At 32.4% G+C, this 21,810-nt stretch overlaps 2 protein-coding genes across 5 annotated transcripts in view; one reads left to right on the plus strand and one right to left on the minus strand.

The window, feature by feature from the left end:
• The window catches only part of LOC134681012 (apoptosis-inducing factor 3-like), a 44,487-nt gene extending 37,207 nt beyond the window's left edge, over positions 1–7,280 (minus strand). For 3 of the 4 annotated variants that reach the window (XM_063540358.1, XM_063540357.1, XM_063540364.1), the window contains exon 1: positions 3,376–3,597. The gene's annotated coding sequence lies outside the window, so the exon portion shown is untranslated. Of the gene's footprint in view, positions 1–3,375; positions 3,598–7,148 lie in introns of those variants that run through there. The other variant, XM_063540359.1, reaches the window with a different exon arrangement.
• A 6,013-nt stretch (positions 7,281–13,293) lies between these two features.
• Positions 13,294–20,845, plus strand: LOC134681939 (uncharacterized). The gene is made up of 7 exons (XM_063541563.1): positions 13,294–13,607; positions 13,986–14,132; positions 14,917–14,952; positions 16,517–16,698; positions 19,504–19,664; positions 19,825–20,000; positions 20,709–20,845. The coding sequence occupies exons 1-7, from the start codon at positions 13,358–13,360 to the stop codon at positions 20,807–20,809; spliced, it is 1,053 nt and encodes a 350-aa protein (XP_063397633.1). The 5' UTR covers positions 13,294–13,357; the 3' UTR covers positions 20,810–20,845.
• Positions 20,846–21,810: the final 965 nt, after the last annotated feature.

Below are 21,810 nucleotides of genomic sequence, written 5' to 3' on the forward strand. Positions count from 1 at the left end.
ACTTAAGTTTCTGTTCAACTGTTATAACTGAGCCAAACATTTTCAAGGCAACTAAGCCAGTTTAAGGATTTTTTTGTGTGTGGAACTTGCTTATAAATGATAGCTTATTAAAATCAGACTTCTCACTTGCTTTTTGTTTATTGATTTGCTACACATGCATTTGACATAGAAACAATTTTTCATCTAGCATAAGCTGTATTAAAGTGTTGTATTTTTTTCAGGCTAGATGATAAAACAAGGTTTTTTGGCTGACATTGTAGTTAATCAGAAATTCAGAATTCAAAAGTTCTAAGTTTCCTTACCATTCTATGCAACATTACTTTTCATAATAAAGAAAAAGTGAAACATTTCTGGTGACTAACTAGTTTTATCAGTTTTTTAAAGTTTTCCCCCCTAACACTGTCAACAAGATTTTTTGATACCATGTAAGTATGTAATGAACCATTGTTAGGATTGACAATATCCCTACTACAATCCTATAACATTAGAAATATGTTAACATCACTAGGACACGAAAACATTTTCAGACAAGAGCCAACAATTACCTTCTGATTAGATTGTTTATAAAACATGCTAGTGTATTACCAACAAACGCTTGTGACTTATCTTCTCTAAAGTACACCTTGTCAAGAAGTCTGTTACAGAAATCTCAATCCAATTCTAAATATGTGCATATCAGGTTTTATCTTGTCATGTTATTATAATGAATACTTATGTACAAAAAATAATCTTCATTTCAAAATTTCTTCCTGAGGCTATTTGAACAAACTGCATAAAGTTATCTACATGTAACTTGTTTTGCAAAATATTTCAAAATTACATCTTTTTTTCTCAACACTTGAGTGCATTTCATGATTTGAAAAGAGTTGCTTACAAACGGAAGTTAACTTTATCACAGATCAAGGATAAATATTAAAGATGAGTTCTTTTCAAATCTTCTATTCAACTTTAAAGCTTTAGACACAGATTTTTAAAAAAGGAATTATACTGTGACATAATAAGCTTTATAAGAGATACATATGAATACATAAAACTATAAAAGATTAGACTACTGTAAAGTCAGAAATCATTGCATGCATTTATTATTGCAATTTTAAGAAAAACTACAAATAGATCTATATCTGTATTTGATATCAGAATGTGAGTTCTTACTATTGTGCTACTCAAGTAGATGCATTGTTTGAATTAATAAAAATCTTACAATAACTTCTGAATTTGGTTAGTTTCTAGATTTCTATGTTGTGATTTGTGTACTATTGTTTGTCTTTTTATTTTTTAGCCATGGTGTGGTCAGTCTATTTCTGAATCTATGACTTTAAAATTAAATGTCCCTCTGGTATTTCCCCCCTTTTTTATCTATTGATGTAACTATAAGTCTTGAAATTCTGGTATAAATACCATGTTTTACAGAACAAAAAAATCACAAAATAATAAATTACACATAAAGCAACATTTATAAAAAACTAAGCTGGTGCATTCAAAAATTCAGGCTTTAAATAAAAAGGACACTTTGAAATCTATATAAATGTGTTAGTTAATAGGTCTATGCATTAAAATCCTTTAACCATTAAGTTTACATACTGTTATGTAACATGTTTCACACTTGTTAAATATAATTTGGAAAGCATGTAGTCCAAGTAATAACTAAAATAATAGAAAATGATGTTAAATGAGCCTTTGAAGGTCAATATTGAAAAAAGGTGCCTTCATATTCAGGTAAACAAAGGTAATAAGCATGATAATATATGTTATTTAGGATCTTCAAAAGGGAAATATAAGCTCATACCCCCCCCTTTTAATAATGTTAATGTTTTATCTCCTTAACTGTTAGGCAAATAGGATACAGAGCACTGACAGATATTATTAGCCGATGTTCCCTGTGAAGATCCAGAATTACAATTGTGATTGAGTGTCCCTCACTAAATACAAACCAGCAAGATTGTCTTAAGATCGATGACCCTTCTGTTGAAGATGTACAACAATTCACATACCTTGGAAGTTTTGTCAGTACATCAGGAGGCACAGACGAAGACATATCAGCAAGAAAAAAGAAAGCACAACAGGTATTTTCCATGCTTAAACTTGTTTGGAGAATAAATGCTTTAAGAACTAGCACAAAGTTAAGGATATTTACCACCAATGTCAAATCTGTACTCTTATACGAATCAAAAACCTTGAGAGAAACAGCAGCATCTATCAAATCTATCCAAAATTTTGTCAATAAGTGTTTGAGGAATATCCTCAACATCAGATGGCCCGACAAAATATCCAACAACGAGTTATGGAGAAGAACTAAACAAAAGCCAACAACCCAGACAAAAGAGCAAGAAATGGAAGTGGATCGGGCATACAGGGTACCCTCAGAAAAAACACACACATAACCAAGCAAGCCCTAGAATGGAACCCCCAAGGACAGCAAAAAAGGGGGAGGCCAAAAAACACCTGGCACAGGGGACTAACAACAGAGCTGAGTAAAATTGGGAAGACCTGGAAAGAAACAAAAAGAACAGCTACGGACAGGAAGAAATGGAGAGAAACTGTAGTCACCCAATGTCCCCCTTGGGTCGAAGTGGATAAAGTCAAGTAAGTCAAGTTGAGTGTCTTGATTTAACATTCTTTACCATTCTTATCTTTCATTGTTCACAGCCATGGGACTGTCAAGAAGTCATCAAAAACTTATAACACTGAGCATTTTAGATAAAGCATTTCACTTAAACCTTCTTGCTTCCATGGTCCTCTTCCATAATTTTTCAAAATCAACATATTGTCTTAAAACTACTACTTTGCCATGAATTGATATATTAATTACAGCTGGCAATGGTATATTTTTAAAGCATAAACATTATCATATTTTTTTATTGTCTGCTTACATCAATTTTCAAAGTTCTAAGGACATTAGTGCAAATGACCATTTCCTATCTAATATCTAATTGAAGTTCTATATTTTATCAATCAAATGAGATGTATTCTGGTGGTTTTTTTTGTATAGAAAAGTGCTTCATAACCAATTATCGTTTAAAAGTATCAGTGAGTAAAATCCTGCTGTATAGTATACATAGTACAATGTATACATGTTCATATCTAGAACTCCATCATTATAACATCCTTTAATTAATGCCCAAGAAATCTTTTATCGGATTACAAACGTTTGACATCAAAGACAAAATTTTAATGACTTCCTTTAGATTCAATTAATCATTCTATCCACTTATCAAAATAATGCAATTTTGCAATGCATAGGTTTTTTTCTTTCTAATCATTCCTTCAAAAAACTAATTTCAAACATGGCAAAACATTATTAAATATTGAAAAAATTGAAAAAAAAACGGAAAACAATTTTTCTTATTGTTTTTAACATGATTTAAAAAGGCTCACCTGTAGTATTTTGTCTTGTTTTTGAGATAAAATTCCAGGTGAACCGATAATTTAATCACGACTGAATACACAGAAGATGTACAAGATAATGATTCAGGTTTCAGCCCACATCTAATTGTCAGATTTTTGTGGTCGGACAATTATGACAACTTGTACCAATACATGTAAAACAAAATAGCTTGATTACAGTCATTTAACTGTCTGACTGACATTTAATTGACAATTTTAGCACTGTTTGATAGGACTCGATGTGTAATATACATTTAAATTACTACTTTTTGTTCACAATTGAAAGTGTTTAGGATTATATTACCTATCAAGTTTTAGCTTGAATTTAATTTGCAAGATTTATTTTTGATATGGTGCAATCAAGGTCATCTACGTACAATAAAATTGGTATATAAATTCAAAAGAGTGTCCTTTAAAACTTTAAAGATTAAGCTTCAGTGACATTTGAATCGTCCTCTTTTTTGCACCTTTTATTTAATGTTTTCAGGGATAAAGTAACTAGAGTGATTAAATTATGAAGATCGCTGAGTCTACACAATAAGCAACTTGTCCGATGCCCCAGATTAGTAACATTTTTTTCTGACTAGACTAGTAACTATTTCCAAATATTTGTTTAGAGAGGTATTAAAATTGTGAAATATTAGTCTGTGGACTAGTCGATGGAAAAGATTTTGGTGCAGACTGAGACCTATAAAAAAATAATTCTATTCCTTTCTCAAGAATTAAAATGTATCCATTCTGACTGTAAGGAGGAGTTGAGCTTTCAAATTATGCACACAGACAGATGATTACAAATATAACCCCTAAAAAAGTTTAAAACGAGAACAAAATTTGTGTGTTCTTGAAATTTTTCAAAAAGTTTCAGATACATTTAGACATTACAAAAGAGGGACGGATGATATCAAAGGGACAGTCAAACTAATAAATCTAAAACAAACTGACAACGCCATGGCTATAATCTGCTTTCTGAACCTAACACTAACTTTTTACTCTTGATTTTTCATATTAATAATTACAAAATTTAAGTGAAAACATTACAATATGAGGGGTCTATAAGAAATTAAAACACTGAATCACCAGCATGTCAAAACTGAGGTTGAGATTTTGAAACCTGCATGTGGCTGGTGCGGTCAACTCCAATCTTAATTGACTAGGATTGTCAGTATTCCTCCCTGAGGGTGACCAGGTTCTCTCTGAACAAAGATCTCACAAAGCACATTATACATGAATATATACTTTTTTTTATATACACCAGTCATATATATATATATATGTAGGTGTAAAAAATAATTTTCACATGTGCAGATATATATATATATATATATGCATTAAATAAAATAGTAAAATAAGTAAAAAGTTAACAGTTCCTGCCTTATAAATCATGTACTGTAGTACAACGCCAGATTAAAACTGATGTGGAAAGGTAACACCCGGCCACCGAAAGCTTCATTTTTATGAAGCCCAGGTGATTATGTGGTCTAGCGGGACGATAATTCAGTAGCATGGGTTCAAATCCCTGCGAGGGAAGAAAACAAATTTTCAGATCTAACATTGTTGGGGTGATGTTAAGACAAATTGTATATATATTTAGCGGGACGGCTATAGCTACAGTGCAGCCAATTTGGTGTCACAATATCCCAGTAGCATGGGTTCGAACCACATTATTCATTTGCATGTCCCAAGTCGGTTTGCCTGTAGTTCTGTGTTTGTCATCAGGTTTGTTAAAGTCTTTTAAATTTGTTTTTCATAGTAAGTTTTACTATAAATAATTGTGCTTGTAGTTTTCTCTATTGAATTGTTTCACATAATTTTTCGTTCGATTATATTGGGAATCACTGAATAGATATAGGAAGATGTGGTGTGAGTGCCAATGAGACAACTCTCCATCCAAATAACAATTTAAAAATTAAACCATTATAGGTTAAAGTACGGCCTTCAACACGGAGCCTTGGCTCACACGAACAACAAGCTATAAAGGGCCCCAAAATTACTAGTGTAAAACCATTCAAACGGGAAAACCAACGGTCTAATCTAAAGAAACAAAACGAGAAACGAGAAACACGTATAAATTACATAAACAAACGACAACTACTGTACATCAGATTCCTGACTTAGGACAGGTGCAAACATTTGAAGCATGACTGGAGAGCCCTCCCCTTTCCAAATCCCCTCAAGAAAATTTCTGGATGCGCCACTGGTTGAATTCCAGCAGTTGCAAAACTGGATCTAGACACATCTTTCAAAAATTTTGCAAATGTGTGAAAAATACACTTTACTTTCACTTGTCAAAACAGATAAAAACTGTTCATCTTTTTATTTTGTTAATATGTTTGAGCCTAGATTTACGTTAAACACTATTTTAGCATATCTATCTATTCAGAAATGTCCTGAAATGATTTAATAACTAGTAAACAGAACTGAAGATTAATGCCCTGTACATGGTGTTTCACTTCAGAAGAATATTGCCAGGTCAACTTCAGGTCATATCTCAAAATAAGACTAAAAAACAAAAGCATTGGTCGTTATGACACTACATTCTTATTTCTAATGCTATTTTTGGTCAAAAACACATTAAGTGTCATAATTAATTGCAGGTAGACAGCAAGTGATATATTGACATGTTTACAGGTGAAAAAATCCTCAGTTAACAAGTGACAACATAGGGTGGAGCAAAACGTCAAAATATAATTACATTGCTAAAATCATGAACATGGAATTCAGGTGTAAAAAAACATTAGTTTTACTTTGCTTTGACTAAAAATAAAGTATTGCTCTCTATAATCTGGTATTTTATCCAAAACAGAGGAAGGATGATAAGATAAAGGGCCAGATTTTGTGTCCATGAAATTGCTTATATATATATAAAAAAAAATGCCACAAAAAATTACATGTATTTCCGCCTGCCTACCCTTATATTTAGTGCCTACACCAACGCTTTTTATGCCATTATTGACAGAACTGTTAAAGTCAGACCTACCTACCTATCCTATTTTTTTGCATTAATTTTTTTGGCCAAATCAAATAAAAATTGTGTTTCAAGTGATAAATAAAATGTTGACAAATTTGCATTTTGTTGTGTAATTGCCCTGTAGTTCTTAAGGCTTTCCCCAGCCTGTCCAGGGTACTGAAGTGATTTTTTTTAGCGTGACATGTGAAAGTCAAATTATTGTGTCATGAAAATGGGAAATGAAGTCTAGCAGGACAGTTAGCGGGATCCTGGATCAGAACCCCCCCCCCCCCCAATGACACAATGATAACAGTTGGGTACTTTTAGCTTTTACTTTAAGTACATCCCTCTCACTGTGACACGAGCAATACACCTTATCGCTATTTGTCCGCCATTACTAGACATCACACAAGTTCCCGTAAAATTTTGACGTCATAAAAGAAAATATCTGACGCCACAATGGAAAAGAGATTGTTGCATGACGTCAAAAGTTCAAGCGGGACAGATTCTCGGGTCAAGCGGGAATAGCGATAAGGTGTATTAAGACACAAGTTTGTATGAGCCCCAGGGGTAACCATTATAGTGCCCAGTGAGACAGACCAAATAGCACTTTATTTTCTTTTATAATTACTCCATGTTGGGAATAGTATCTCATTTGGTGGGTAGCCCAACCTGTTGGACGTCAGAGAAATCCCAGACTTACTAAACCAGTCTTGCAGATTTGTCTGCCAAAAAAATTTGGTTTATCTTTTTCAATTTTGTGTAGGATCAATGCATTTCTATTTTCTTTTTTAAATACGTATATAATCTGTCATGCCTTATGCCTGGGGATGTACTTTTCTAGACTTGTGGGCTATTCTATTCTATTTGTTCTGTTTTTCTGTTGTTACTCTACTTTGTATTCAATCTTCATCTGTCTTTAATTAAAAAGGCGCGGAACTGATTATTTCCCCTTGTACACAAATCGCACTAATAAAAAATATTATCTCCCTTAGACTGCATAAGGGAAAATAAAGAACTTGTAAAAAAGAAAGTTTGTTTCAGATATGGGAACAGAATATCTAAGCAGGAACATATATATTAACGTCCCCATATCTAAGTTAATATATATTTTCCTTTTCAGATATACATTGTATACGAGAAATTAACTTCAATAACATATTTAGATATTTTTAAAGTTTAGGAAAAAATAAACATTGGTTAGATATTCGGGGCCTTCAACCTCATAGACCTCATAGGGGGTTAATCAATAAACTTAAAATTAGTTTTAACAGGGACTTTTGATAGTAAATTATACTATACTAGTCAGTACAGAAAGTCCCACAGGCCTGGTTTTAAATAATATTTCAAATTCAAGTAGAACATGATGAGCTTGGATTTTTATATATCTGTAACTATATATTTTGTGCAATGTTTCTCAAAAAGAAAACGAAACTATGGCAAGCCGTTGTGGAATTTATTCCCTATTTATTAATATTAATAAATCATTTATTAATATTATTTTTTAATATTAATAAATCGAATTTTTAATATTAATAAATATTTTTTAATATTAAAAAATCGTCATTTTTTAATTTTAATAAATAGGTTTTATTTTTTAATATTTAGAAATCATTTTTTTAATATTAAATCAGAGACATATAATATATAATATAATATAATGTATTATATGTCTCTGATTTAATTAAACACCTTATTTCATCTATTTTGTTTCAATTATTCACAATTTTATTGAAAAGTGAGACATGCGGTTTCTGTCCAAATATCGGCGCCATCAGCAATTCAGTCTATAAAGGCAAATTTCTCCTATTTCGATTTAGTATTGACACACTAAACATACTTTTAATGTTAATTTGTCAGTAGGCGCAGGCCGCTGTGATCATCGGGTCAAGTTCTCATATCGCGCCGGTTACTCGCCATTATTCCGACAGCCCATTAGTCCGACAGCCCATTGATCCGACAAGCCATTAGTCCGACAACCCAATAGTCCGACAACCCATTGCTCCGACAACCCAATACTCCGACAACCCATTAGTCCGACACTTATCAAGTCAAGTATCAGTGTATCAGGGTAACTAAAATAAAATGTGTCTGTCTGTATTATTACGTTTAGATATGTAATAACATATTTTAAGAAATAACTCCGTACATAAGGCTAAGGTAGTTCGAATACTTTTTATATACTCAATTCGAAATCTGTATATAGAATATAACAGAAAAGAATATTTCATTTTCCAAATTAAAGATCTTTTTAAAGAGCATATGAATCAAGAAAAACCATTGATGGTACGAGCTACTGATGATACCCCCGCCCAAACATTTCGGTAGACAGGAAGTTTTTGAGTTGTGAATCTGAAAAAGCATCGCACAGTATAACTGACTTATTCAAACTTTGAAACCAAATTTCGGAAATCATTGTATAGTTCCTGAGAAAAATGTGACGAAAATTTTCAACTTGGCGGTCATGTAATGAGTGATGATTTTGAAAACGCATCACACGATATAGCCGACTTCAATCAACCTTTCAAAAATCCTTGTAATGTAGTTCATGAAAATGATGCAACGAAAATATTTATGGGACGGACGGACGTATGGACAGACAGAGGTAAAACAGTATACCCCCACTTTTTCGATGCGGCGCTCTAATGATTGGGTCAACATTAAGACATTACAATACTAATATGATATAATTATCTTTATTGCACTATAAGCCTCAGTCACAATCGGAGCCAAAACAAAATAGAAAAAAAACAACTAACAAATTGATATCAAATAACAGTCAGTATCAAGACATGTACTACATAATTTAAAAGAACTAACAAATAAATGTAAATAAATTATCATTCCCCCCCCCCATAATAGTAAAGTTTTCTTGTGTTAACATAGAAAAATTATCATATTTACAATGTATCTAACTTTTTAAAGTTCTTGCATGTGCTAGAAATATGGTGAAAGAGTTTCTCCCTCAAATTATTATGAAGTGAGCATTCGATTGAAAAATGACGCTCATCCTCATGTTTATCAGCTGTACAATACGATGTTTTGAGTATCTAGCATTTTCAATTCTTAATGTAATGGAAGAGCACTGATTCTGAATTAACATATGAACTACCTTTCTTAAAATCATTGATATCTAAATATTTTTTTTCTTCTTGAAAACAAACTTTGAATGAAAAATAAGTGTCAAGTTTCCAACAAAACACATAAATTAATGTACTAAGTTTTTAAAATTAAAAAAAATTGACAAAGACACAAGCGGGACAATAATGTGACACATTGTCTTATTAGATTTTTTACTAGTTTGTTATTGGCTTTTATACTGCACTCGTTCAATTTGAGCAGTACAAATGCGTTGACTGTATATTTCTATGACACATACAGTCACTGACCCGATATCACTTTTCCTTATGCATATTTAGATAGAAGTTGCCGAAATATTAATGTCCGTCATATTTGTTTTTCGTAATAAGTTTTGTTGTAAATCATCATTCCTGCATCTCCACCAACCATAATAAAAGAGACATATTTTTCTAGATTTTAAAATAAGCTCAGGATATAAAATCGGTATCCCTACAAACATATTGAGTTTCATCTCTCAGACTATGTCTGATCGATCGCTATTGGAAGTGCTGTGTACTGTCTCCGTATTTCGTGGATTCACATTCCCGAACATGATACCGTGTTCATAATTGGAATTGCTCATCTTTTCTGAGCACATATTTTGTCATATTTGTCTTCTTATTTTTAAGGATCTGGGTATGTATTTCATTTTGTCTCTTTGTTTTTCTCATGTTGACTGACGCTGCATTAGCCCATAATTTCTGCAACAACATTTAAATAAAACTCAGATGAGGATACAAGTAAGAGAGTGTTGCGACCAAAGAGGGCGGGTAGTGTTATCCAACTCCGATATATTTATTTATGTAGTTAATAGTGGGAAAACCTCACTCCCCTGATACACGAAAAGGGGGAACCGAAGATCTAGTGAAAGAAGGTAGAGCAAGACACACATGCAAAAAATAGCGAACTAGAACAGCACAGACTGATAGTGGACACTCAAACAACGCAATATAAAGATAAATCAAGTACCTAGACACGTAAAACGAAAGTGGAACGAGGGTAAGGACTGAGCAGTTGCTATAAGCATGTGTATCAACTCCAATATACTGAGAGAAATATCCCACATGGAAAGAATAATTGTAATCAAAACGGACAACCACAAATATCATAGAGAACGGAAATGGTCTTTTTAGAGAAAATTTACCCATACACATAAGAAAAACGCATTGTCGGAATAATGGGCTGTCGGAGTAATGGGTTGTCGGAATAATGGGCTGTCGGAGAAATGGGCTGTCGGAATAATGGTTGTCGGACTAATGGGATGTCACCATCGCACGTCAGGGCTAAATGAATCTTGAAATCGCCCCGAACTCTTTACAAATCATCTGCTTTTCTTTCGTATGTCTCTTTACTTGGTGGTGCTAATGGGATTGAAGTCAGTCTATTTGGATGTTTTGAATCTGCAGCTTTCTTTCCATTTCTTCTCTTTCCTTGTGGTATCTCGGCCAATTTAGTAGACTGAAGTGTTCTGTTATTTCCTGTTTTCTTTATTCCATGTTTACTATTTAAAAAAGTCTTTTTTTTTTTTTTTATCTTTTTTAAAGTCGCATGGTCTTTAACTAAATTTTTGACAAATTGACTTTGGAAAATATCATTGGAATTTGTAAACACCGGGTAAACGTTTATTCTTATGATAATAATTTTTGCTTTTACTCATTTCATTCTAATATAGAAATAAGAAGATGCATGTGGTATGAGTGCCATTTTAACAACTTTCCATCCAAGTCCCAACGTGTAAAAGCCTTGGGTAAGCAATTATAGGTCAAAGTACTGTCTTCAATACGGAACTGCATGCACTGTTAGTGTAGTAGAATGTCAGAAAGGACTAGTGTAAAACAATTCGAACAGGAAAACCAACGAACTAATTTATATATATAAAACGAGAAAAGAGAAACACTTATAAACCATATCAACAAATGACAATCACAAAACATCATGTTCCTGTCCGACTTATGGATCATAGTAATGCAGCTGGTATAAACGTTTTAACAGGCACCAACCTTCACCCTAACCTGATATAGTAGTGTAACATTTCAACATATATAGAAAGAAACACTATAAAATATCAATTGACAATTAAACAAATATAAGGCAACTGGAAGCTAAATTGAAAGGAACTTCATTCCAACTTTCACCTTAACGAATACTAGTATTTCAAATAAAAATGTCTGTAAACTTAATATTTTCTTCATTATTTTTATTAATATAAACTTTATTCATATAAGTTAACCATATAGTGTCGTAAATCCCGTCTTTTTCTTACGCTAGCTATAAAATATGCTACTCATCGGTACACATGTGTTCTGACTATGTCGAGCAGTGTTTGCTCAGCATCTTTAATTTGCCTGCTTGGTGGAGAGCATTGGCTGTAATTAAGACAGACAAATGTTCCTCGTTTTGTTTAGGTGGAAAGAATAACAGACACACCAGAAAAGCCACTTTGTTTGCATGTCGAAACCTTTCCATATACCTCAATTGACTTTCACTTAAAAGTATTTCTTCTGGTGTACGTTTCATTCCCGAGTGTATCTCCACCAGCCCAGTAGTCAGCACTTCGATGTTGACATGAATATCAATTATATGGTCATTTTTATAAATTTCCTGTTTACAAAATTATGAATTTTTCGAAATACTAAAGATTTTCTTATCCTAGGCATTAATAAACTTAGCCGTATTTGGCATCACTTTTTTGGAATTTTGTGTCCTTAATGCTCTTCAACTTTGTACTTGTTTGGTTTTATACCTATTTTGATCTGAACGTCACTGATGAGTTTTGTGTAGACGAAACGTGCGTCAAGCGCATTAGATTACTAGCCTGGTACCTTTGATAACTATTTAAATCACTGGCTGGATGCCACTGTTGGTGGACGTTTCGTCCCCGATGGTATCACCAGCCCAGTAGTCAGCACTTCGGTGTTGACATGAATATCAATTATATGGTCATTTTTATAAATTTCCTGTTTACAAAATTATGATTTTCTTGAAGTACTAAGGATTTTTTTTTATCCCAGGCATTAATAACCTTAGCCGTTTTTGGCATCACTTTTTGGAATTTTGTGTTCTTAATGCTCTTCAACTTTGTACTTGTTTGGTTTTATACCTATTTTGATCTGAACGTCACTGATGAGTCTTATGTAGACACTTCGGTGTTGACATGAATATCAATTATATGGTCATTTTTATAAATTTCCTGTTTACAAAATTAAGATTTTTTCGAAATACTAAGGATTTTCTTATCCCAGGCATTAATAACCTTAGCCTTAGTTGGCATCACTTTTTGGAATTTTGTGTTCTTAATGCTCTTCAACTTTGTACTTGTTTGGTTTTATACCTATTTTGATCTGAACGTCACTGATGAGTCTTATGTAGACGAAATGTGCGCCAAGCGCATTAGATTATAAGCCTGGTACCTTTGATAACTATTTACATCACTGGTTGGTGGACGTTTCGTCCCCGATGGTATCATCAGCCCAGTAGTCAGCACTTCGGTGTAGACATGAATATCAATTATATGATCATTTTTATAAATTTCCTGTTTATGAAATTATGAATTTTTCGAAATACTAAGGATTTTCTTGTGAGGCATAGATACCTTAGCATATTTGGCATATTTTTGTTGGATTTTTTGGTCCTCAATGCTCCTCAACTTTAATTGTACTTGTTCTTTTTACTGCTGAGTCTTATGTAGACGAGACGCGCGTCTGGCGAATTACATAATATAAGCCTGATACCTTTGATAACTATATTATATGTCATGAAATCTGGAGTACAAGGAGACGTAGAACTATTTCAAATTCACATGACTTTCTTCATAAGTACAGAGATTAAAACTGTGTGAGATATCATATCTGAAGAAACATATTGATAATCATCAGTAGAAAGTAGGTCAGAACAATATTCCAAACCATGTTAGTACCACTGCTTTTATTCTCATTAGGTATTTTAGTTTCAAATGGGTTTCTTTTGGACAATGGTCATTCAACAGGAAACAGAGGGACACAAAGGGATATCAATGCGCTGTTAACGGAGGAGAGACAATCTAGACAACGCTTAGAAAGCTATGTTACAGAACTGTACCATGAATTATCAATGACGAAGCAAATGGTATCGAATCTTACAAAAGAGTATCAGACTTTAAAGAAAGCTTTACAGACCGGTAAACATATTTATTATAAATGAAATTGAAATGTTTTAATGAAAAATTGACGCCATATACCATTGTAATGTTCTTAATAATAACATGATATAGAATGACTTTAGACAATATAACTAAAACTAAATCCGTGAATTGCTCCCGTTCTGATATGCACGATAATAATTCTATTTCGATTGCAATGGACTATAGCCAACTTTGTACAATTTCATGATCTCTATACATTTTTGAAACAATCATAATGATTATAAGAATAATGCTGGGATATATAAGAACAATCATGCATTTATTTTACAAAATAGATTCTATAACTTTGAATGCCATACTCTTGAATTTGTTTCAAGATCTTTTTGTGATCGTTCGAATCTTTTTTACTCTCAGATTGGAAAAATATGTCAAGGTGCAATTCGGCTAAATTGACCGCCGAGAGTAGTGCTGACGAATGCTGTATTGAAACACAATATCTAATAAATAATGTATTAACGATTCAAGACAATATTGATGGATTGTTGCGCCAATCAATTACAGGTAAGATTTATGACTATTAATGTCTATTAACAAGAGTAGATCAACATCCGAGCAATGTCAGATAGAAATCGACCTCATGCAAGTGCACGTATTCTTGTACATGTGTAAGACTTAGATGACTGATTTTGAACATTTTGATACGAAGTAAAAGATTAGTTTTTGGTCTGTTTCGTAGGGTTTTCATATATCAACGCAATCTACAAACAGTTACAGACTTTTTCTAAAGTTTTTTCAACCTGAATAAGTTAACAGATGTACGGATATTCATATGCATAAGTGCAATAGTTTAAACATCCGCAATACATCACATACGCGCGCCTCTCGCCGGGTCCAATGTTTGTATACGTCAAGGGTTGTCATTAGCTACATATGTTATTGTTTTTTGTCAAAGAATACGGCGCTGATAACTTTTGAGTAAAATTCTCTTATTCAATTATTTTTTATGATGTATAAGTACAATTGTGTTTTTAGAAACTCTTTATGACCGATTCAAGGGTCATTCATACCATAGGCAATTTACAATTATATAAGCAACTTCTCACTGTTCATCATGTTAGTTACCCAGACCATAAATTTATAGTACATAGGAGTATAAACGCATGGTCCAAATACTCATATGGGCCTGCACATATTGATTTCAGATCTTCAGTTACACATGTACAGTTTTCGAAGAATTGAATGACATTTTACTACTCAGTATTGATAGAAACATGCTAAACAATGAGATCAACATAGCTTTAGTATAAGACAATTACTTTTTATCCTCATTCAATCTGCTTTTCAGATATGGAAGACACAAAATGCCAAATTAGTTCTTCAAGTAAGTGAAATTTTCTAAGTCTCATAGCTAATTGATCGATCATATAAGGTAACCAGATTCAAAAGGAACGATATTATACAAAGGACAATGGAAATAGGCAGAGTTGATCTAAAGAGGTTAGTTGAAAAAAATAACATTTTTATTACAGGATTGAACTGCATAATAAATACTTTTAACAATAAGTATTCACGCTTTTTTTTCTAGTCAGAATTATGAATATCAAGTGATTTATATTAAGACTCGTTTTTTTTAGAATTAGTCAAAAGCAAAACAGTGAAAAATTATTTTAATTGAATAAAGACACCGGCCAAAGAAAAACAATGACGAACAGTCACAAGACTTGTCAAAACTTTTAGGAATATTTGGTCATCAATGCTCTTCAACTTCTTATTTATTTGGCCCGACTTGTTACAAAAGAAAAAATGAATTAAAGCTTTTGTAATACTGTATTTTGTATACAAAGCAAATAAACACTGATATACCCTCGGGGAATAAAAAATTTTGAGTGCACGTGCTACTCGAATAAAAAAAGTTAAAAAAGGCAAAATTTTCCTGAAAGTTTTGCCTTATGTATACATCTTAAGTAAATCTATTCCTGAGGTAGGAAAGCCTTCGTATTTCAAAAATTTAAAGTTTCGTAAACGTAATTTATAATTTTGACCATATCAATGATAATTCATGCCAACACTGATATACCCTCGGGGAATAAAAACTCCGCCAGCAGTAGCATCTATCCAGTGGTTGTATATAAACTCATCATAGATACTAGGATTGAAATTTTGTAAATGCGACAGGAGCGCGTTTCGTCCAAAAAAGACTCTTCAGTGACATTCGAATAAGAAAAGTTATAAGACCAAATGAAGAACGAAGTTAATGATCATTTAGAACAATTTCTAAAATATTAACCAAGTACAGTTTAAGGTTCTCTATTTATAACGTAGAAAAGTCTTAGTATTACAAAAAATCAAAGGTTTGTAAACTTTTAATGTAATTTATAAGTATGATTATATTAATGATATTTCTTCTGTGCTGACAACTGAGCTGGTTATGACCTCTGGGAATAAAATCTCCATAAGCAGTGGCATCAACCCTGTGGTTATAAAAAAAAACCTCATCATAGATACCAGGATGCGAATTTGTATTTGCATCAGACGCGCATTTCGTGTAGGAAATACTCATCACTGCGACGTTCGAATAATACATAACAAAAATTATTAAAGGTTTACCAAATACAGCTATTTTAGAGGTAGAAAAGCCTAAGTATTTCAAAAAATCAAAGTTTTGTTAACAGTTTAAGTATAAGAGGTAAAACCACGAAGACCGATAGAAAGGCATATCAGTTGCAATAACAACCAACGCATATGTGTTTCATATCATATAATATTCTCCGGAATCTTTGTTATAACAAAGCCATAATAGCGGTTCCTTTCTGTTCTGAAATATGTGTCCATTGGAAAACAAATATTATCAATTTTCCCGTTTTGAACTTATTTTATGAAAGAGATTATATATCTAGACAGCAATAATGTCTACACATTTTATTGGTGGTTTTGTTTTATTCCAGCATGGACAACAGTCTTTCTTGCCTGTGCAAATAATGGTCAGGCTGTAAAAGATTCATGGAATGCATCGTCTTCCACATCAACAACAATCAATGGTGCTGTTACATCGGATGCATCAGCTTGTAAACTGAAGCACGTCAGGAGCTCGCTCATAGATAACTGGAGCAAGCATAATATTGACCAAGTACCTAATATAACTCAGAAGTCATAAGACGCCATGCCGGCCATTATTATTTCCAAACAAAAAAATCCAAAATAAATCAATGAATACTTTATGTCCTAGATACATCTTCTCTAACCAAGGATTGAACGGTTACGTTCTACTCATCCTGTATTGTGACCCTTGACTTAACGTAAACGTCTTTACAAGTCTTGAACTATATTTTCTAATAGAAAAAAAACTAGGCACTGCTTTTCCCTTGGACAATTGTTATGAATCGGTATCAGGAAAAGCTTTAACCGAAGAGCACGTAGGTCATCCTCATTATAATCTTCACACTCAGACGTCTCATTTTTAAAAGCAATTATCCCTTTTAAGACAAGGTGGCAATTCAAAATGAATAATAACTGAATAGATAAAAGCGCGAGGCCACGAATCAAGGGAAAAAACTTACGAAAACGGTGGAAGCTGGGATGCGTCGATACAGTAAGGGGATAACCGCTATATTTTGAGAGACGTAGAGCGGTTTGCTTTCACATTTGATTTCATTTAATTAACACTTGCAACTTCAAAACTTGTTTGTATTAACAGTGCCTACGTCATGGGAGCAATTTGAAGGTTCAAGTTAATTCATTATTTTATGTCCAGCTTAAGCAGTTCTTAGCCATGTGCCTCAAAATGTTGTAAAGGAACTTGCCCATCAAATTGTGCTGTACAATACATTTTTGAAAAAAAACCCACTGCAATATGTATATAACAGCAGAAGGTCATTCTAATTGACAAACCTCCTAAAATATTTATTCAATATGTTTTTTTAATTGATTTTGATCACTTCATATGCATATGTTAGCGGCCGTAAGTGAAATTAGGCATAACACTTAAATCCTAGGCAATAAGCTAACGCATAGGCAGTAAGTCTATTGTCTAAATGATGTTAGAAATAAGTCTTAAATCCTAGAATTTAAGCTTAAATCCTGAAAAATGTGTGCAGGCATTAAGTTTAATGCCTAAAATATAAGTGCGAGTAGATAAAAGAACTGGGGCCTTTTTATCGAAACTATCCTTAGATCGGTCCTACAAGATATTCTAAGGACATAAATTAGCATAAAGTTGGGACTGACTTACGACAGGTCCCTCAGCATGCACACCGAGAAGCATAAGAGGAGACATATTTTGCCAGGATGTCCTAACTGCTGTCATAAGTATTGACGTAAAAGAAAATAGAAAATGAAAAAGTGAAATATTGTATCCAACTTAACCAACAACTTTAATTCAAAAATGGATTCATTTTTAGAAAATAATAATAAGTTTTAAATTTAAGGGTAATAAATAATTTCAATATAATTATATTTGTACATTTAAACTCTTTGAAACGAAAAAATAGTCAAAAAAATATACTAACTTTTTTTTATATTAGAATTGAACAAGCTAATCGTAAATAGTTAAAATTAAATATATAATCATGCATCTTTCACATAAATACTGAGTACTTCAAATATTTTATTTTATTACTGCAATTAACATACGTTTGAATATGAGCAAAAGAAAAAAAATCTAGTTTTACTGATACAAAACTACAGGGCCTAGTGTCATCCTAAATATATATAAAAAGAAGATGTGGTACGAATGCCAATGAGACAACTGTCTACAGGAGACCGGAAGAAATCACTAATAGTTCATGTTATTTATATTAAAACGCATCAATTGATATTTAAAAAATATGAAAACTTGATAGAAATTTTGTTCAAATCATTTTGTTATTACAAGTTTTGGAACTGTTATCAAAGAAAATTTACTTATCCAAAATGGTGTAAGCTGCAAATCATATCTTAATTTTGTCTACTTTTGACCAGCTCAAACCAGCTCGACTAGTAATAAGAAAAAAATTTCAAATTAATATTATAATTATTCTATAGAATCTCCCCCATATTACTTTTTGAAATACCTCAAAAACATGAAAAAAGTATGAGTTAATTCAGTTTTTTAACTGGGTCTTTTAAAATAACTAATTAAACTTACTTTTGAAGATCTGTCAAGTGAATATATATATTTATACATGCTTTATTAGAAATATAATCAAGAAACCACTTTAAATCAAGTATAAGCTAATAAACATGCATAAATTCCATAGTTTACTTATTGCCTAAAATTGTGTTCGACAATAATCATCATCAGATTTCAGGAAATAACCTTAATGTCTGAAAATTTCAGGCAATAATTTAATGCCTAGGCGTTAGCTTATTGTCTAAGATTTAAGCTTAATGCCTTGTTACACTTAATGCCACTAACATATATATCGATTATACATGTTATATGAAATTAAGGTAATACATAGATATTACTCGACCATGGCTGTTAGACTGTCGAACATTTTTGGCGAACTCTGACTCTATACGAACTAACAATACTTTTCGTATGTTAGAAAAATACATGTATCTCTTTATTTAAAGTTTATGTACCAGAAGTGCTTTTTATAGTATTGTCCATTTGTTTGATGTATTTGAGCTTTTTATTTTGCCATTTGATTGTGGACTTTCCGTTTTGAATTTTCCTCGGAATACAGTATTTCAGTGATTTTACTTTTTACTTGATATAACTATCGTATGTACATTTGGTAAATGTTGAACATTTTTAATACTTTGATGCAAAGTAGATGTTCATTCTGCCAAGTTTTTATGTATTCCTGAAATCTGCCAGCCCCGTCAGAATCAAATTATCGTCAGTTATTACTGCCTTCTTCATCTGAGGTTAAATCTACAATAAATAATGTCAGCTAAAAAAGTGACAAGCATCTTTTAATTAACAATCTTTGTTTGTTTACTGCAACAGGTTAAAGTTGAAATCTACAAGAATGGATCTGTCATTGCTGCGTTTTACTTTAATGGTCTTGGTACGAACCACCTTAACTGGTTCTCGAAGGTCAACTTGTTAGGAACAACTTACACTGATTTGACACGAAGTTCAACGGTTAACTATTTTTCAGTTGAAGGGTTAGTATTTTATTATGTATTTAATGTTTCTTCAGATAAAATTTCGTTTAGAAATGTCAGTTTATGATTTTATACACACTTATGTACACACTGATTTTCTTGTATAGTTCTTATAAATTTGGCATAGCTTTTGGTATAGCATTGCATTCTTCTTTAACAGTATAGAGGAGCGCCATTTCTATATAAATGCACATTTTGGAGGATGTCCTGCTGATGAAGGATGGTTATTAGTTCGTGATGTAGCAGGACAGATTGCGCCGTGTCATTTTGATCATTTGACCAAACCACCATATTTCATTGTTAGTCCTGGAAACAAGAAAGGCCGATTTGAAAGTGGTAAGTACCTTATAATGTGGTTCTTACCAAATGACACATTTTGGGTCATGGAGGCTTTTGTTGTTTAAAAACAATGACACTGCGGAAGAAGTAAATATGATTATATTATTAGATTATTGTTCTCTATTCGTTCATATTCCCAATTTTATCGTTAGCCATTTTTGTAATTCCTTAGCACGATTATTTCTTGATTATGAATTAATTACATTCGATTTGTTTGAATTATTGACTTAAAACAGAAAATTCGCCCTTTCAAAACATTAAATGTTTCCAAAACAATACGTTACTACAAAGTAAAATCATTTCTCCAAACAATGCAATTTGTTTTTATTTCGATTGGTATAAAAGTATTGTCATAAAGTGCGTTGAAATGAACAGTGGTATAGCAAACATCGAATTCCCTCACCAAAATTTTGTTAGGCACTATAATTTAAATGTGTAAGTTCTAGTTGTATGCTATGTTAATAAGAAAGTAAATGAAGATGGCGGAAGAGATTTTACATCTAAAATATATAATAGGTAAAAGTGATTTTATTTTCTGCTGCCCTTTAACGTGTTTTGTGCTGGTATTCATACCTATAGTTGTTGAAAAATATTACCTTTTTATAATGAAAACGCAAAACGCGAACGCAAAGCTTACAATCAAATATTTTCTGTAAAGTTTTAATTTAAAGTGAATAGCATTCAAGTCATTTATTTTCATTTCAGGGCAGTATATTTTGGCTGATGCTATGGAGATTTCTGTGCATACCAATACATGTAAATGTCCATCACCAATCTCAAAGGGAACTGAACAGATAATTGGATGATTGATAAATGTATAGATCATATTAAAAATACACATATTAGATGGAACTTTTGTTTATTATTTTATGTACGAAAATGAGTCCAATATCATATTCTTATGACCTCGACAATAATGAAATCTAATTCATTACTTTTTTTTAACATACCAAAAATATTTCATAACTTTTTTATCACTGAGTATACCGATTACCCTTGGAATAAAGTAAAACACACAGTATATATAGTGCAATATAAATTGCCAGTGATGGTAAGTCGAGCACTAAACTGAATTTTTCCAAATATAATCTTAATTTCAAGTAGTAAAATAGCGTATGCGGAGTTATAAAAATGATGTAAAATGGTTGTCTGAAGATATTAGCAACTTTCTGTGTTTACTCAACGCCCAAAATCGTCATTGAAAAAAAATTGATAGTTGACGATAACTCATTCTGGACTAGTACGTTATTTTATACACAAAGGCAAAATGCATTGACCGTATTGTGAAATCAGATCAATAAGTACTAAAATCTGAACATACCCGGTAATTCAAATGCAGAGGCACTGAAATTTCCATTCAGGTATCCTGATTTATTTTTAATAAGTTTATAATAACGTTGTTCAAACAGATAGTTTACGTAGACATTTGTCCATTATCGTAGACTGTTTTATACACACTAAACGGATTTGTTTGTTATTTGCTTGCTGCCACAAGGACAGAATTATTTTGTTCAAGACTATATCTGGCGTTTTGGATAATTGTTTGCACTGATTACGTGAAACGGATATTCCATTACGGCCAACCAACTCGTGAAATTTACAAAGCGATGATTTCAACTTCACCATTTCGAATTATCTTTACATTTGGTATGTAGACTGGTGGCCTATAAGTGTTCAAGTCTTCAATACTGTTAGCATTAAGAAAAAACGCCGTGGTGTAGTGGTTAGTGCATCGGACTACTAACACAAAGGTTCCTGGTTCGATTCCCGTTTGGGATGAAAATTTCAGGAACTCAATTTTCGGCTC

This window comes from Mytilus trossulus, chromosome 8 (genome assembly GCF_036588685.1).
Source record: "Mytilus trossulus isolate FHL-02 chromosome 8, PNRI_Mtr1.1.1.hap1, whole genome shotgun sequence".
In the NCBI taxonomy this organism is placed as follows: Eukaryota; Metazoa; Mollusca; class Bivalvia; order Mytilida; family Mytilidae; genus Mytilus; species Mytilus trossulus.

What these genes read in the sequence shown, in the direction of transcription:
- LOC134681939 (XM_063541563.1), top strand. Translation starts at nt 13,358, where the DNA reads ATGTTAGTACCACTGCTTTTATTCTCATTAGGTATTTTAGTTTCAAAT. An exon ending in GCAAGCATAATATTGACCAA is followed by an intron (nt 16,699 to 19,503) that starts GTACCTAATATA and finishes TTACTGCAACAG; the next exon opens with GTTAAAGTTGAAATCTACAA. An exon ending in AACTATTTTTCAGTTGAAGG is followed by an intron (nt 19,665 to 19,824) that starts GTTAGTATTTTA and finishes CTTCTTTAACAG; the next exon opens with TATAGAGGAGCGCCATTTCT.